Genomic DNA, 15000 nt, shown 5'->3' with positions numbered 1-15000 from the left:
AATATTTCTTTTGGTTTTGCTGATGTGTTTTTTATAACTGTTTCCTTCACTAACTTTTTGTCAAAATAACTTTGTAAATTAATTGTTCATATCACAGGACATTGCTGATAAAATGCATTTAATAAATAAACTGGCACATACGCACTTAGCTTACTAACAATGGAAAATTAAAAATAAATGAAAACTACGTGAGCAACATGAATTTATTGACTGATAGATTTGTGCATGTGCATTTCCTGGTGTTTTCCCCACTTACATTCTTTAGCTGTACTACACTTGTTACCATCACAGTCTTCATATGTTTCATCCAGCTACAACATCTGTTTGCATGCCTGCTGTTTTGTAAAATAAAAAAACATAAAAATTAGAAAAAAAAGATACCAAAGGATAAACTACTCACCATGTTTTCCATGTTGTTGGCAAGGGTCTCAGTTCGAATATGAATTAGATGAAAGCCATTACTCAAAGGTGACTTCACAATATGTGCAGCTTTCTTTAACCAATCCAAATGATTCTTGTAGGAATGAAGGTCTGACCTCAGTTTTTGAAGACCACTTGTAACCTATGCAGAGGAGACACGGGAGATTAGTTATGGGAAATGAGCATTACCTTAATTTGTTTCTGTCATCATCCAAAGCAGTGAAATTTTTCAGAAATAAATGGGAGCCCTTATCAGGATGTAAATACATAGAAGAGCATATACTTAATGCACTGTAACAATGCATGGTAAAGAAAAAAAGCAAATAAGACTGAAGGATGGGAATTAAGCTACAGTGCGCAAAGTGTGTGTTTAGTCGATCGCTTTGCCCACTCACTTGCCTGGCTTGTCAATCCCAAACCACTCCATCTCCAGCCAACGTTCTTTCCACCAGTGCCTCGGGGCTTACTAATCATTTTCTTTCTGTGTATTTTTTACTGAACTCTCCTTTTGTCTATTGTTTTAGCTTATTTTTCTTCTTGTGTTCAAACAGTGCTGCAACTCAGCTTATGTATGTGATACTGACAGTTAGAAACCCAGCACTTCATTACAGCATAATTATACATAATTATACATTTAGAGGTCATCCTCTAAATTTATTTCCCCCACTGTCACTCTCTCTTTCTCTATCCTGATTTTTTTTTCTTATCTTTCTTTACCTATATCGTTCACGCCTTTCTTATGCAAATTTGTCACTGTCATTAGTTAAAACATATTAAAAAAATATTCTACATCCCAGTTTAACTGATTGGGCTGTACTTTCATATACCCTTTTCCTCAACCCCTTACATTTTTATACTTTGTTCACATTTCTTACCTTATCTTTGAAAGTTATACAAGCATACAGAAACAACTAAAGAAGATTCAGAAAAAATAATTAGCATAGGATGGCTTACAGGTCTAGAAATATTATTATCTAACCATGACATCAACAATAAGCTGTCCCTGTGCAAGTTAAGATACAACAGTCACTGGTTTCTATTGGTCAAACCTTTGCAACTTCCTTTGCTGCCCACTCAGTCATGTAAAATATTCATGACACATGCAAGAGGGAATGTGTCAGCAAAGTGCAGGAAAAACTACTGATGACGAATTTCAAGAGCTCACTGGCAGGGTAAGACATGAAGGCTGGCCTCTAAACATTTGTAGATGTCACTCCACAGAAGAGTGTTAACACCACACTGAATTCCCTAACCCTGGCTTATGAAATCAGTTGTAATATCGGCTTTGACACTTGTCACATTCAACCAATCCTATTGCTTGTGTCACTAAGTATTATAAGCCACTGTAGAGCAAGTATTCATAAGAAACTATGAAAATGGATGCACATTGAGACATAGGGTAAACTACTGTTAATGTTCACATCACAGATTTCTGTTGGAGAAATATCCTAGACTTGGAGCTTGGGCAGCCGTGGTGGTGCAGCAGTTAGCATTGCCTCCTCACAGCAGGAGTTTCTCCGGTTCGATGCTTGGCTGGGGTGCCTTCTGTGTGAAGTCTGCATGTCCTCCCTGTAGTCGTATGGGTTTTCTACGGGTGCTCCGGTTTCCTCCCACATCCCAAAGACATGCTGTAGGTGGATTTGGATACTCTAAATTGGCCCTAGGTGTGAGTGTGTGCACTTGTATGCCTTCTGTGGAAGGTTGGGTGCTGGGCTGGCAACTCAACATGGTAAAAAGCTCCACTGCCAATCATGAGCGGACAGGTGATCTGCTGTGGTGACCCCTAACTGGGAAAAGCCAAAAGAAGAAGAAGAATAAGAAGATCCTAGACTTGGAGCTTAATTAAAGTGATCTTATAAATGACATTTAGCCTTGCAATATGGCTATCAGACTGTGTGCACATCAACTATTTTCACTCTAATAACCTCCTTTGGCTCAGCTTTAGCTCTCAGTGACACATCCCTTTCCTAGATTCTTACACAATGTTCATAGAAGGTTACTAGGCCAAGGACCTAGAGTCCTTACAAGCCTAGCCAAATTTATCTTAAGTTGTCACAATTGTCAGTGGTTAGGTGAGTGAAGTTCACAGAGGTAAGGGTCTATGGTAGTTAATACCGACTTGTCTGTTCAGGATGGACATGGGTGCCACCCCAGGACTGAATTTGCGGTCATCCATGCATTGATAAAGAGAATAATCTGGATTTGAACCCTAGCTCACCTGTGGTCTAACCAGGAGCTCACTGCTCATACAAACTGTGCCACACAGAATGTGCTGTGGACATGGTTGAATCCAGTGAGGACTTGTGATTACTGTTTTACAACTGTTTTTCTTCAGTCTTTCCATTCTGTCTTTTTTGTATGATTCTCAGTTCCTTTGACACCTTTCTTCCACATCTTCTGCCAGCCATACAAAAGTTCTGGTGCATGTCAAAGACAGGGTTACTGGTTACACTCTATTTTTCATAGGAATAGCAGAAAACTATTGGTACATGGCCTAGGCAGTAGCTGTATTAGGTCAGCTGAGGTGAAAGAATAATCTTTTAGCATGTAACAGGAGAAGAAGTGAAATTACTTTCATCCCTCTGACAAAAGCACTTGATATACTATATGGACTACTTTGCTTCTACCTTGAATTATGACTGCCCGAGTCATTTGTACCTTTTACCACAGAATGAGGTCTGTCACTGACTACTAATTCTTACTATCTCCTTTATCCCAGAAACTCCAATCAGTTCTGCATCTGTTACTGAAGTGGTGTTGTTCATCTTGAAGATGATCATACTATCACTGCAGGTTCATATTACATTGTCGAACTTTTAAAAGTTTAAACACCATACGGTCGAACCTGTACATTCGAACTTTCAAAAGTTCGAAAACATAAAAAAATAAAATAAAATAAAAAACAGGAAGAAACCTACCTGACGGTTGTAAGCAGGGGGGCAAGCCCCCCTGCACCCCCCCCCCACACCCCTACTCTTTAAATTTACCAACTCCAAGATTGTACTACAGTGCAGTAAAGGGAAATCTTCCCTTTCTGCACTGAACAGAAATCCCCATTGAAACATTCAAACTTTTCCAATTTTGAACATATGAGTTTGACAATATAACATTTGAACCTGTTATGGTTCAACAACGTAATATATATCCATCACTGCAATCACTGCCCACTGAATCTTTATGAGGCTAAATCAAAGCGGTGGTAGTAAGGGGATGAAGTTAAATTCCAGAAGTATTTGGATCCAAGCAATGGTGCAGGGCCTGCAGAAGACTTGGTGATGTCATCCTTTAGGTTTTTTCCATTGGTTATCTTTTCTAGTCCAACACATGTATAGTAGTGTTAGACATCTGTGTAGACAAAATGCATGCCACACTGTCTAAGAATGGCTTTTGCTTCAATCACTGATTACTGAATGAGTCTATTCTCTATGGTATCCATCATATAGCAGTATAATACTAATTTCCCATGCCCGACAGCAAGATACAGGTTACCCAGAACTTGATTTGGACCTTGGGCGCCTCCCCCAAAGGTGACAGTGTTAAGGAAAGCAATCCCCTTGTCCACTTTATGTTACTATAGGCACTGGGCTTTCTAAGAAAATAAAGTCTTACCCTACAGTAGCATGCATTATAGAACACAGATCATCATGGAAGCATGGTCCCACTTCTATTTATTTTCTAATGAAAAGAAGTAGTTATTTAGCCACTATCTATATTCTTTATACTTATAATCTGCAACCTACCTCTAATGTTGTTATATCGGCTGCACTCCCAGAAAGGACAGGTAGTGTGTCCAGCTTATGTTCACCTTCTGCTGGATATTTGTTTTTCTGTCAAAATAATAAAGAAGAATGTTACTACAGGATTTAGATAAGCCACTTAATATACCAGTTATACAAAACCATCCACGGCTTCACAGAATGCACTGGAAACATAGATCATGCTACATGGATAATAGATGACCAGCAGTGACACTGTCATGGGGGGGCAGTGATACAGTGACTCCATATGGATAATTGTAGGACAGACTGGAGACTGAGGCATACATTGTGCATACCTTATTCATACCACTCACTGGGAGGCAGGCTCATGAAGCATATTATAGCAAAAAAAAAAAGCATGATCTCAGTTCTCAGTAGTGACTCTTAGATCTAGGAAGGGATTCCACGAAAGCAGAAAACAGCTGCAAGTTCAGCATTTCATTGTACATTTATATCCTGCTTGAGCAAACCCCACTTCCAATCTTAATCTGCCCTAAGCCTTTTCATCTGGTCCAGTTTGAAAGCAAACTGGTATCTGCTAATTACTATTACTTACAAAGGAAATGTATTTAGTTATTTATTCATTTTGTCACATATTCTCATTCTCCACATGTTCTTAATTATTTCTGTTTACTACAATATAGAGATTAAATGATTAATTTTCTTAGTACAGTTGATGGAAAAATACTTCTTGGTGCTGAATTTGCAGACTCAGTTTTCATATTAGAAGGAACATGAATTACAAAATACTACAGGCTCTGTTTAATCTTTCTTGGCATAACATTGTGTGAAGGTTTTAGGCTACAAAAGCTAAAAGATGTAGGTCTGAATCCAAAACCTTCTGATGCCATAGTCTGTGGTTTACACTGAATCACTTATCCACCACATGCCTATGGTTCTTCACTCAAAATGGGACATCTTGAAGCCAGAGGGTCTATCCCTTGGGATTTGTCAAAATGTATAACATCATAAAAAGCATAAAGTAATGTGATAAGCAAGAAATAAAAATCCAGAGACTAACGGGATCTCAAAAAAGCAAAAGTATTCAACATTATGTCTAACCTAAGCTCCTTTGTTATTCTGCAATATTACCTGATTAAATTTCATTTGTTTGGCATGGTTCCACTACAGTCTCACATCCAATTAAAGCTCAAAATACTCTTTCATGCTTTTTTCATGGTCACCAGAAACCAAATAAATCCCTCAACTTTACACATAAGAACCTATTATAATTCATTAATTGAATCATACATTCTGTATGCACTTCATGGAGTAACACAGCTAATTTCTCACAATTAGCGTACAACACACATTCAGAAAGTTGACCTGCAAGTTTAAGCAACATACCCTATTAATGACAAAGATTTTGTAAGAATGTCAAGTTTAAAACTGTTCTGGTATTTCAGAAAATCAGTAGTAGATCAGACTAATGAAATAAACCATGTTGAAATTTTATATGAGGTTCGAATTACAAGCTTATTTTTTATAAGTAATAGAAGAGCAGAGCCTTTGCGTTTTTTTGTAGCTTTAATATATGTACTTTTCTGATGTTCTGACAGTTGCCACATGGTTGACCTCACAGCATACTCCTACTACTTTGCAGGATAAAAGAGCCTGTGGATAGGTTTCTCTGATCTTCTGGCATGGACTACCTCTGAGTGGGGCACCCAAAAGCAAGTATCTGCCTTTCTCCCTTTAGAACAAAGGCAGTAGTTACGCAGGTGTGCAGGGGCATGTGATGATTGAATGGTAGTTTATTGTGTAATGACAGAATTAAGCAATTAACTGTGCCACCTGGGAAAACCTTGAGTGTCTGCATTCTGTTGTGCAACATGCAGGCAGCCTTGGCAACAGATATGCTAGCATATCTGTTTTCCCCTTCAAGGGATGTTGAACATTATTGCTGTTGACTTCAGTTCAATAAAACGAAGAGAGGAAGGCTGACAACTGTGCGTGTGTTTCTGCTTGCATGTGAGATTATTTCAGACAGCAGTTGTAGCAAATGTACACTAAATCACATGTGCAGGAAGTACCAAATACTGTATATCAGAACTTAAGTGGGCTCCCGTTACGGAAGGGGAGTAAGTACCAAATACTGTATATCAGAACCTAAGTGGGCTCCCGTTATGGAAGGGGAGTAAGTACCAAATACTGTATATCAGAACTTAAGTGGGCTCCCGTTACGGAAGGAGAGTAAGTACCAAATACTGTATATCAGAACTTAAGTGGGCTCCCGTTACGGAAGGGGAGTAAGTACCAAATACTGTATATCAGAACCTAAGTGGGCTCCCGTTACAGAAGGGGAGTAAGTACCAAATACTGTATATCAGAACCTAAGTGGGCTCCCGTTACAGAAGGGGAGTAAGTACCAAATACTGTATATCAGAACTTAAGTGGGCTCCCGTTACAGAAGGGGAGTAAGTACCAAATACTGTATATCAGAACCTAAGTGGGCTCCCGTTACGGAAGGGGAGTAAGTACCAAATACTGTATATCAGAACTTAAGTGGGCTCCCGTTACGGAAGGGGAGTAAGTACCAAATACTGTATATCAGAACTTAAGTGGGCTCCCGTTACAGAAGGGGAGTAAGTACCAAATACTGTATATCAGAACCTAAGTGGGCTCCCGTTACGGAAGGGGAGTAAGTACCAAATACTGTATATCAGAACTTAAGTGGGCTCCCGTTACGGAAGGGGAGTAAGTACCAAATACTGTATATCAGAACCTAAGTGGGCTCCCGTTACAGAAGGGGAGTAAGTACCAAATACTGTATATCAGAACCTAAGTGGGCTCCCGTTACAGAAGGGGAGTAAGTACCAAATACTGTATATCAGAACCTAAGTGGGCTCCCGTTACGGAAGGGGAGTAAGTACCAAATACTGTATATCAGAACTTAAGTGGGCTCCCATTACAGAAGGGGAGTAAGTACCAAATACTGTATATCAGAACCTAAGTAGGCTCCCATTACAGAAGGGGAGTAAGTACCAAATACTGTATATCAGAACTTAAGTGGGCTCCTGTTACAGAAGGGGAGTAAGTACCAAATACTGTATATCAGAACTTAAGTGGGCTCCCGTTACGGAAGGGGAGTAAGTACCAAATACTGTATATCAGAACCTAAGTGGGCTCCCGTTACAGAAGGGGAGTAAGTACCAAATACTGTATATCAGAACCTAAGTGGGCTCCCGTTACGGAAGGGGAGTAAGTACCAAATACTGTATATCAGAACTTAAGTGGGCTCCCGTTACGGAAGGGGAGTAAGTACCAAATACTGTATATCAGAACCTAAGTGGGCTCCCGTTACAGAAGGGGAGTAAGTACCAAATACTGTATATCAGAACCTAAGTGGGCTCCCGTTACAGAAGGGGAGTAAGTACCAAATACTGTATATCAGAACCTAAGTGGGCTCCCGTTACAGAAGGGGAGTAAGTACCAAATACTGTATATCAGAACCTAAGTGGGCTCCCGTTACAGAAGGGGAGTAAGTACCAAATACTGTATATCAGAACTTAAGTGGGCTCCCGTTACGGAAGGGGAGTAATGTCAGCTTTTTATAATAAAAAGAGGATTAAGGTTAGCAACTACTACTAAGTTTCAACCTGTAATCTTGTGCTCGATTATTTCCATTTCCGCATGCAAACTGAGTGAAACTGAACAACTCACTTAATCAAACAGTGCTCCCAGGCAGCTAGTGAAAACAAATTTTGCATCTCATGAACTTCAAAAAAGTTATTGAATTAAAGACTGTGCTTGGTCTAATATCCTAACAAAGTTTATAATCACTGTGATGCCCTGAATGAATTACGCTTATTCTTCTGTGATGTGCACTAAACAAAGAGATCACATAGCTGTAGAGAATCCCTCTGAACTTACATACAAAGTACAGGACAACAGTGTCACTTTTACTAAAAACAGAAAGTGTTATATAGAGTACTGCAGTTTACAGTATTGCTGACTTTCCTATGTTTGTATGACTGTGAAGTTGCTAAATATGGGGCTATAGGGAAGTTAAAGCTCCCCATGTGAGAGGGGTGCAAGGAGGCATATCTTGCAAAAGATTCTGGTTTACTAGTTTTTGCTCAGTTTTTGCAATTACTTTGCTTTGTTTTTTTATGTTTGATGCATTTGATGCACCAGTTTCTCTGTTCTCATTTTTACTTGCTTGCATTTGCATTTATTTAGTCTAGTAGTCTTCCTTATATACAGATGATCTGCTGTGGCGACCCCTAACCGGGAAAAAGCCGAAAGAAGAAGAAGTCTTCCTTATGTGAAATCCTACAAAAAAAAAACAAATAAAGAAATAACTATATATATATATATATATATATATATATATATATATATATATATATAGGTTCCATTCAGAAGCTGAAAATACTGAAATCTCGAATTTCAGTATTTCGAGCCCAAGAAGCCGAATCCACATAATAGCAAAAGTTTAGAAGCGCGAAATTCAAAACCTCGAATACCGAAGGGTTTTGAATTTCACACTTCTAAAGTTTTGCTATGGTTATGTATTCAGATAAGTGTGTGTGTGTGTGTGTGTGTGTGTGTGTGTGTGTGTGTGTGTGTGTGTGTGTGTGTGTGTGTGTTAAGAGGTTTGGGTAGCGGCTGTGGTGTGTGTCAGTGTATTTTGTTGCTGTGATGTGTGTGTGTGTGTGTGTGTGAAGAGAAATTAGCTTGTGTGGTGGTGTTTTGTGTGTGGTTGTATGTAGTGCGACCTTGGAGTGAGAATAATTAAGTAGGGGGAAGGGTGCAGGGGGACTTACCCCCTGCTTTCATGTAGTAGAGAGATTGTGTGTGTTTCTGTGGTGGATGGTGTGTGTGTGTGTGTGTGTGTGTGTGTGTGTGTGTGTGTGTGTGTAGTAAAACCATGAAATTCAAAATGTTCGGTATTCGAGGTTTTGAATTTCGCGGTTTTTAGTTTTCATTGTTTTGTGGATTCCACTTCTTGGGCTCGAGATATTGAAATTTGAGATTTCCGTATTTTGAGCTTCTGAAGTGAATCCATATATACACACACACACACACACACACATATATATATATATATATATATATATATATATATATATATATATATATATATATATGTATATATATATATATATATATATATATATAGATAGATAGATTGTAATCAGAAATAAAAAGGTAATAAGTTATGTTATGACAAAACCCTATGCATTTAGAAATCATTTATAGTATATCTTTGTGTCATTAGCTATTCACTATGCTGATATTTAAAACTGTGCATTAATACATTACATTTAAAGTATGGTATTACATGTGTGTGTTATGTATCATTGTGCCATTTCCCTTGCTTGTGGCTGCAATGCATTGTTTCTTTTTATTCATTTGTTAATTAGTCTGGCCACTAGGCACAAATCCTTTTTTTTTTTTTTGCAGCTGCAGTCTACTCTCTGACTAAGGTAGAGAATGACAGAATCAAACTGAAGACTACAGGACTGAACTTTTTTATTTCATTTACTCATTTTTTGATGACCTGGTTAGTCCCACTAGGCTGAAAATCGCTGACCAGTGCATCGGGCAGATTCTCTGCTCTTTTTAACAAGTGCTTTAGGATCTTTTGCACCCAACTGAGCTACCATCCACTCAGACATATGGGCTGTTAATTTAGCATCTCATCTGAAGGATGATGTACTCCCCTATGCTGCATCTCAGTATCAGCAATCCATCTACCTGGTGAAGGAATCAAATCCACAGCCTTCTGCACCAAAGGCAAGAGCGTTGCTGCCTGTTGCACCACTGACATTGACAAACATCTTGCTTGTAGCTCATTGATTTAACTCTTTAAGCTAGTCCAACAGATCACTGTATTTGGGTATTAGGAATAAATTTAAAACGAACACTTTAAGTGCTAGCTCTAGTGGTGTAGAGAGATAGCCCCGGAGACCTCACTTTGAGTAATGGCTCAATTGACTGATGGAGCTGCCATTGAAGATGGGTCTTTTCATCCTGAGGGCAAGGCCAAGCAAAATGTGGAATGTTGGGATCCCTTGGAAGAGGGACAATAACACAGACTGCACCATTAAGGCGGATGCTTGGCTCACCAACCTTTATTTGGTTATAGTATTTGTAGCTGGTCTGTGTAAGCATGTACCTGTCTGGGGAATGCATTGCAGCCATCTGCTGCAATTAATATCTCATATACTCCAAAATAATGTGGGTTTAGAGCCATAAGAAATTCCCCCAAAGCTGAGATAACAGCGGAGGCACAAGCAATCATTATGGCTGACTGAATGTCGATCCCTCTTGATGGTGCTCACCCGTGTAGTTCTAGGTGGGCCCCCACCACAAGAGAATGAACTGGCTCAAGTCTATTATTGTACCCTCCAGCTTTCAACAATGTTCCTAGTTAAGGGCAGTGCTTCTCTATCTTTGCTGAGAACAACATGACCAGTATCCCACATCCCTCTTCTGAGTCACTGGATGGTTTTCCAGAACTTTGTTGAGGCTATCCAAAGTCTTCATATATTCATCAAGTTATCAAGCTCCATCCATATCTGGACCTCCACTTTAGTTGTTATCAACACTTCTTTTTTTTCTGACTTGTTTGTACCACTCAAGTCAAATTTGGGATGTCCCCTGCTAGTAGTGCATGAAACACTTGTTTCTTTAGCCTGACAAATTCCCACACTACCTGTGTCCAATAGTGGGCAGGAAAGTTACTGGCATGATAGGCAGTAACCACCTTTTGACCACATCTCCCTGCCACTGTCCATACTTCTAGGGTCTTGAGAAGGGTCTACTTAACCCATGTCCCAGGATTGCCAAGTATAAGGTAAAGGTTTCCCAGGATACCTTCACTACATATTTGGATTTAATGGAGCTGTCCAGCTGCTGACTCCTCTATGTAACCTAAATCACCACCATATAGTGATCAGTTGAGATCTCAGCATTTCAGTGCCCTGAATGTATGGCGTCAGGCCTAGTAACATGACTACAAAGATAATCTTTGACTTTTGAGCAAAGATTCTCTACTACTAGGTACAGTATCAAAAATAGAGACTGGAAGAAAGTTCCAGCTATAAAAGGATCGCATTATTCAGATCCCTGGGCTCCCTGGGAAAGCATATTTCATGGTGCTGGACAGGAGACTTTCTGCAATAGCTGAGGCTCTGATTCAGGAAGAGCAATGAGGATTTGTCCTGGCTATGAAAGAGTAGCTTGCTGTTCTTGTACAGGCATTGAAGAGGTCACATGAGATGAAAAATATGTTTGCGTGCGTGAAAAAGGCACATAACCATGCATCCTGGAATGTCTTATGGGAAGTTCTGCCTCAGAACAGGGTATAAGGGGTGATTCTATGTGTTATTCAGTCCTTAAATTTAAAGAATAATAGTTTTGTCCAAGCTCTATATATTAAGCAAACATTTTTCAAGGTAAGCATCAAACTCTGTCAGGTTTGTGTCTTGATCCTTCCTGTTTCTGATTTTAATGAATAAAGATATTAATGTGCTGCCAGGGTCTGAACAGTATCTAGTTTAGGGACAAAAAGGCTGCAACTTTGTTTTCTGCAGATGATATGGTCTTCTAGGTCTCAGATGACTGTAGTCTCCGGCATGCACTGAAGTAATTCACAGCTGAGTTAAAGGTAAATGAGATAAAAATCATCACCTCCAAATCAGGGGCCATGTTTCCTCTCACCAGGAAAAGTGTGAGTTGCACTATGCAGATGAAGGAGTACAGACACCTCGTTTGGAAGAGTTTAAGTATGTTACGGTCTTGTTTATGAGTGAGAGTGGAGGCTGGGAGCTTCACCAGCTGACTGCTATGGTAGCTGTACTACAGGCATTGCACCGGTCAGTGGTATGAAATGCCTCAATCCTCATCTATGGTCTTGTACTTTGAGTAGTGTACAAAAGGATGAGTTGACTGATAAAGATTGTTCTTTCACAGGGTAGCTGTGTTCACTTTCCTACACCGAGTAATGTGCATGGCAATTTTACTGGACTTTGAAATACGAGCACTTTTGTTCCCTTTTGACAGAAGTTAGTTGAGGTGGTTTGTGCAACTAATGATAATGCCCCTATCCTGTAAGAGGTGTACCACACATAAGCTATAGTTAGAGCTATAACATGTTTCAAAGACATTCATAAGTTATGTACTTCTGAAGCTCATTAAGTCCATCTGGTGATTGACAACAAAATGCTTAGTATGTAGCTAGAAAATCTGCAGATAGCATCTCTCATTCAGTAGAATACAGGCTGTAGTTGCATTGTTGAACTTAATGAGTGTAACTGTTATTGCATATAGCCCTGCCCAGTTTGGGAGTTAAGCATTAAGTGTGTTTACTTATAGGTGCATATGTCTAATCATCCTATTGTCACTGTGATTGCTTGTCTAATACTGTCTCTTTATTCATGGAAGTTGTATAGTGTGCCTCCTTAAAACTTAAGACATCCATGTTGAGCAGAGGTCCAATTCACATTGGCTACATCTGCAGACAGCTACAATTCCATGCAGCCCAAAAAAAAGCTGCTACTCAGTTGTTGTTGTGCAGTTGAGCAGTAACAATCACAATAGGCTTGCTTACTACACAAGGTCATATAAAGTGGTCTTACATAATACATAGGTATTTATAAAGGGTTCCTATCAGTTCGTCGAAACTTCAGCAGTTCGAACACCATATGTTCGAACTGTGAAGTTCGAAAACTGATTATCGCGAAGCCGCGGAACACCGAATTCTTTCCCAGGGAAAGAATTTGATTGGCCATTTCTGCGGCTTCGCTATTTTCATAACTGTGGTTGAAAGTTATGTGTCGGGTTCAGGTAAGTGTGCAATTGTGCAGATGTTAGGGTTAGGGCATGGGTTAGGTGAGTTAGGGTTAGGGTGTGGTTGAGGTGGGTGTGCGATAGTGACAGACTTTAGGGTTAGGGTGGGCTAGGTGAGTTAGGGTTAGGGAGCAGGTCAGGTGAGTGTGCGATAGTGATGAAGCTTAAGGTTAGGATTTGGGTTAAGGTAAGTGGATAGATAGTAGTGTATGTACAGTTTAGTGTAGAGTTAGATGTAGGATTTTAAGTGTATGTTTGTGGATTGCTGTTTTTTTGGTGTGCTTGTGTTGTGTGTGTGTGTGTTTCTTGGAACAGCGATTTTTTTCTCTGGAAAAAAAATCGCTGTTCTAAGCCTTCGATGGTTTTGCACTTCGAGGTTAGAAGCTCAGACATATGGTGTTCGAACTTCTGCCGTTTCGTCGAAGTGATATAGACCCCTCACAAATACCTCTCACAGCTGACAACAAAAAACTATTAACCAGAATGTTTGCAGCTAAAGTACTTACCTCTCTTTATTTTCAGTTTTAACTTTTTATTGTCATGGAATTTAGAACTATGACTATAATTTGGAACTTTTATTCCTAAATAATTAACTTATAAGAAAAAAAAACTGTATTCTAATTCTACTATTGCAGTGCAATATTAGGGTTGGCTTTGTACTCTAAAGGTACCATGCATTAGATGACAGGTTAGACTGAAGTCACATCTGCTTGAAATGGTGGTAACTTAGACGGATATAAAAGTTCTCATGTCACTTAATCTAATGAAGAGGAGGTTAATTTCCCACTGTCCTGGTCTAATTTCCTCTTCTGTATTAATACAGCATTGGGTCTCCAAAAAATAGGGCATAAGCTTATTGCGAGTAAACCAGTGAACACAATCTAATTCAAAGGTTATAATTTCAGCAAGTAATTTAGGATTGTTACTAAATGCAATATCCCAAATCCTGATTTCAAAACTCATAAAAGAATTTCAGAACTACAAATCCAGAGAGCAAGGATGCTTATGAAAAGTATATATGAACACTTGCTTTGCCTAATTGGAAATACACAACATTCCTGATAAGTATTCTGTCAAAAGCTACAAAAAGTTATAATTAGTTTCACACACTGATGAGCAATATCTGGAAAAGGCCACACAAGTGCCGTGTGTAGCAGGATAGATCTCTAATATCATTAAAAGGAAGCACAGTCATTATGGGCACAGTATTTTATTACAAGGTATGTACTTACAAAGTCATTGTAGAGCAACTTTGTGTCTGCTAGTAGGTGCGTGGCATATTTAATCATCTTCTGTAGCTCAACTCGGAAATCATATTGCTTTGGTTTCTGATGGACCGGGCCAGACGACAGTTGTGTGATCAAACTCATTAAAAGGCCCAGCATATGATAATTTCCTAGAAAATGGGAAAGGGATAAAAAAAAAACACAGACACACAGAATGAGTCATGGAAGACAGTTATGTATAATTAAGAAACCACATGCCTTGGAGAAAGTTGGTTGGTTCCTCCATGGCAGCTTGCCATAGTTACATACTGCATATACATTTTCCTAACTAAATCCTTCTTGTGAGTAGCTTCTCTATTCTGATTCCTTTCCATTTTGTCTGGGTCACATACATGCTTTAAAACCAATGCTTAAAATAAACTACTCATCATCTAAAACTTTAAAACATTGACTCTTTGCAGGACGTAACCACAGTAACTTGTTTAAAGTATAGAAACATTGACTCTGACTGCTGGACATAATTGCTGAACACTGCTAAGTCTGCTTTCAAGGCTTTAAACAGAGTCTGACACTGTTCAGTGCAATCCGCAGTACTGTTAAAGTTATGTTATATAAACAGACACTAGTGTCTGGCCAGGGTTCCATATCTTGGCAGATTTAAATGGTGTAAGCGCAGAGTAATATTGGTGGATTTTTATTTATAAAATTTTCTTTTAGGATATGAATAATCCCCAAAATCCTAATTTAATTAATGCATTTCAAACTCTTGCACATTTAGTCATGACAATATACTAGCA

General features: G+C 39.1%; 1 protein-coding gene across 1 annotated transcript in view; it reads right to left on the bottom strand.

The window, feature by feature from the left end:
* The window catches only part of IL11 (interleukin 11), a 34275-nt gene that overhangs the window by 8803 nt on the left and 10472 nt on the right, over nucleotides 1–15000 (bottom strand). Inside the window, exons 2-4 of the mRNA XM_044081534.1 lie at nucleotides 14210–14373; nucleotides 4161–4247; nucleotides 401–562 (exon numbers count right to left, since the gene is read on the bottom strand). Of these exons, the coding sequence (XP_043937469.1) occupies nucleotides 401–562; nucleotides 4161–4247; nucleotides 14210–14373 (413 nt within the window). The remainder of the gene's footprint in view (nucleotides 1–400; nucleotides 563–4160; nucleotides 4248–14209; nucleotides 14374–15000) is intronic.

The sequence above is a fragment of the Protopterus annectens genome, chromosome 1.part1 (genome assembly GCF_019279795.1).
Source record: "Protopterus annectens isolate FY-2018-M chromosome 1.part1, PAN1.0, whole genome shotgun sequence".
NCBI lineage: Eukaryota > Metazoa > Chordata > Ceratodontiformes > Protopteridae > Protopterus > Protopterus annectens.
The sequence above is the reverse complement of the archived record's forward strand: the minus strand, read 5'-3'. Positions and strand labels throughout refer to the sequence as shown.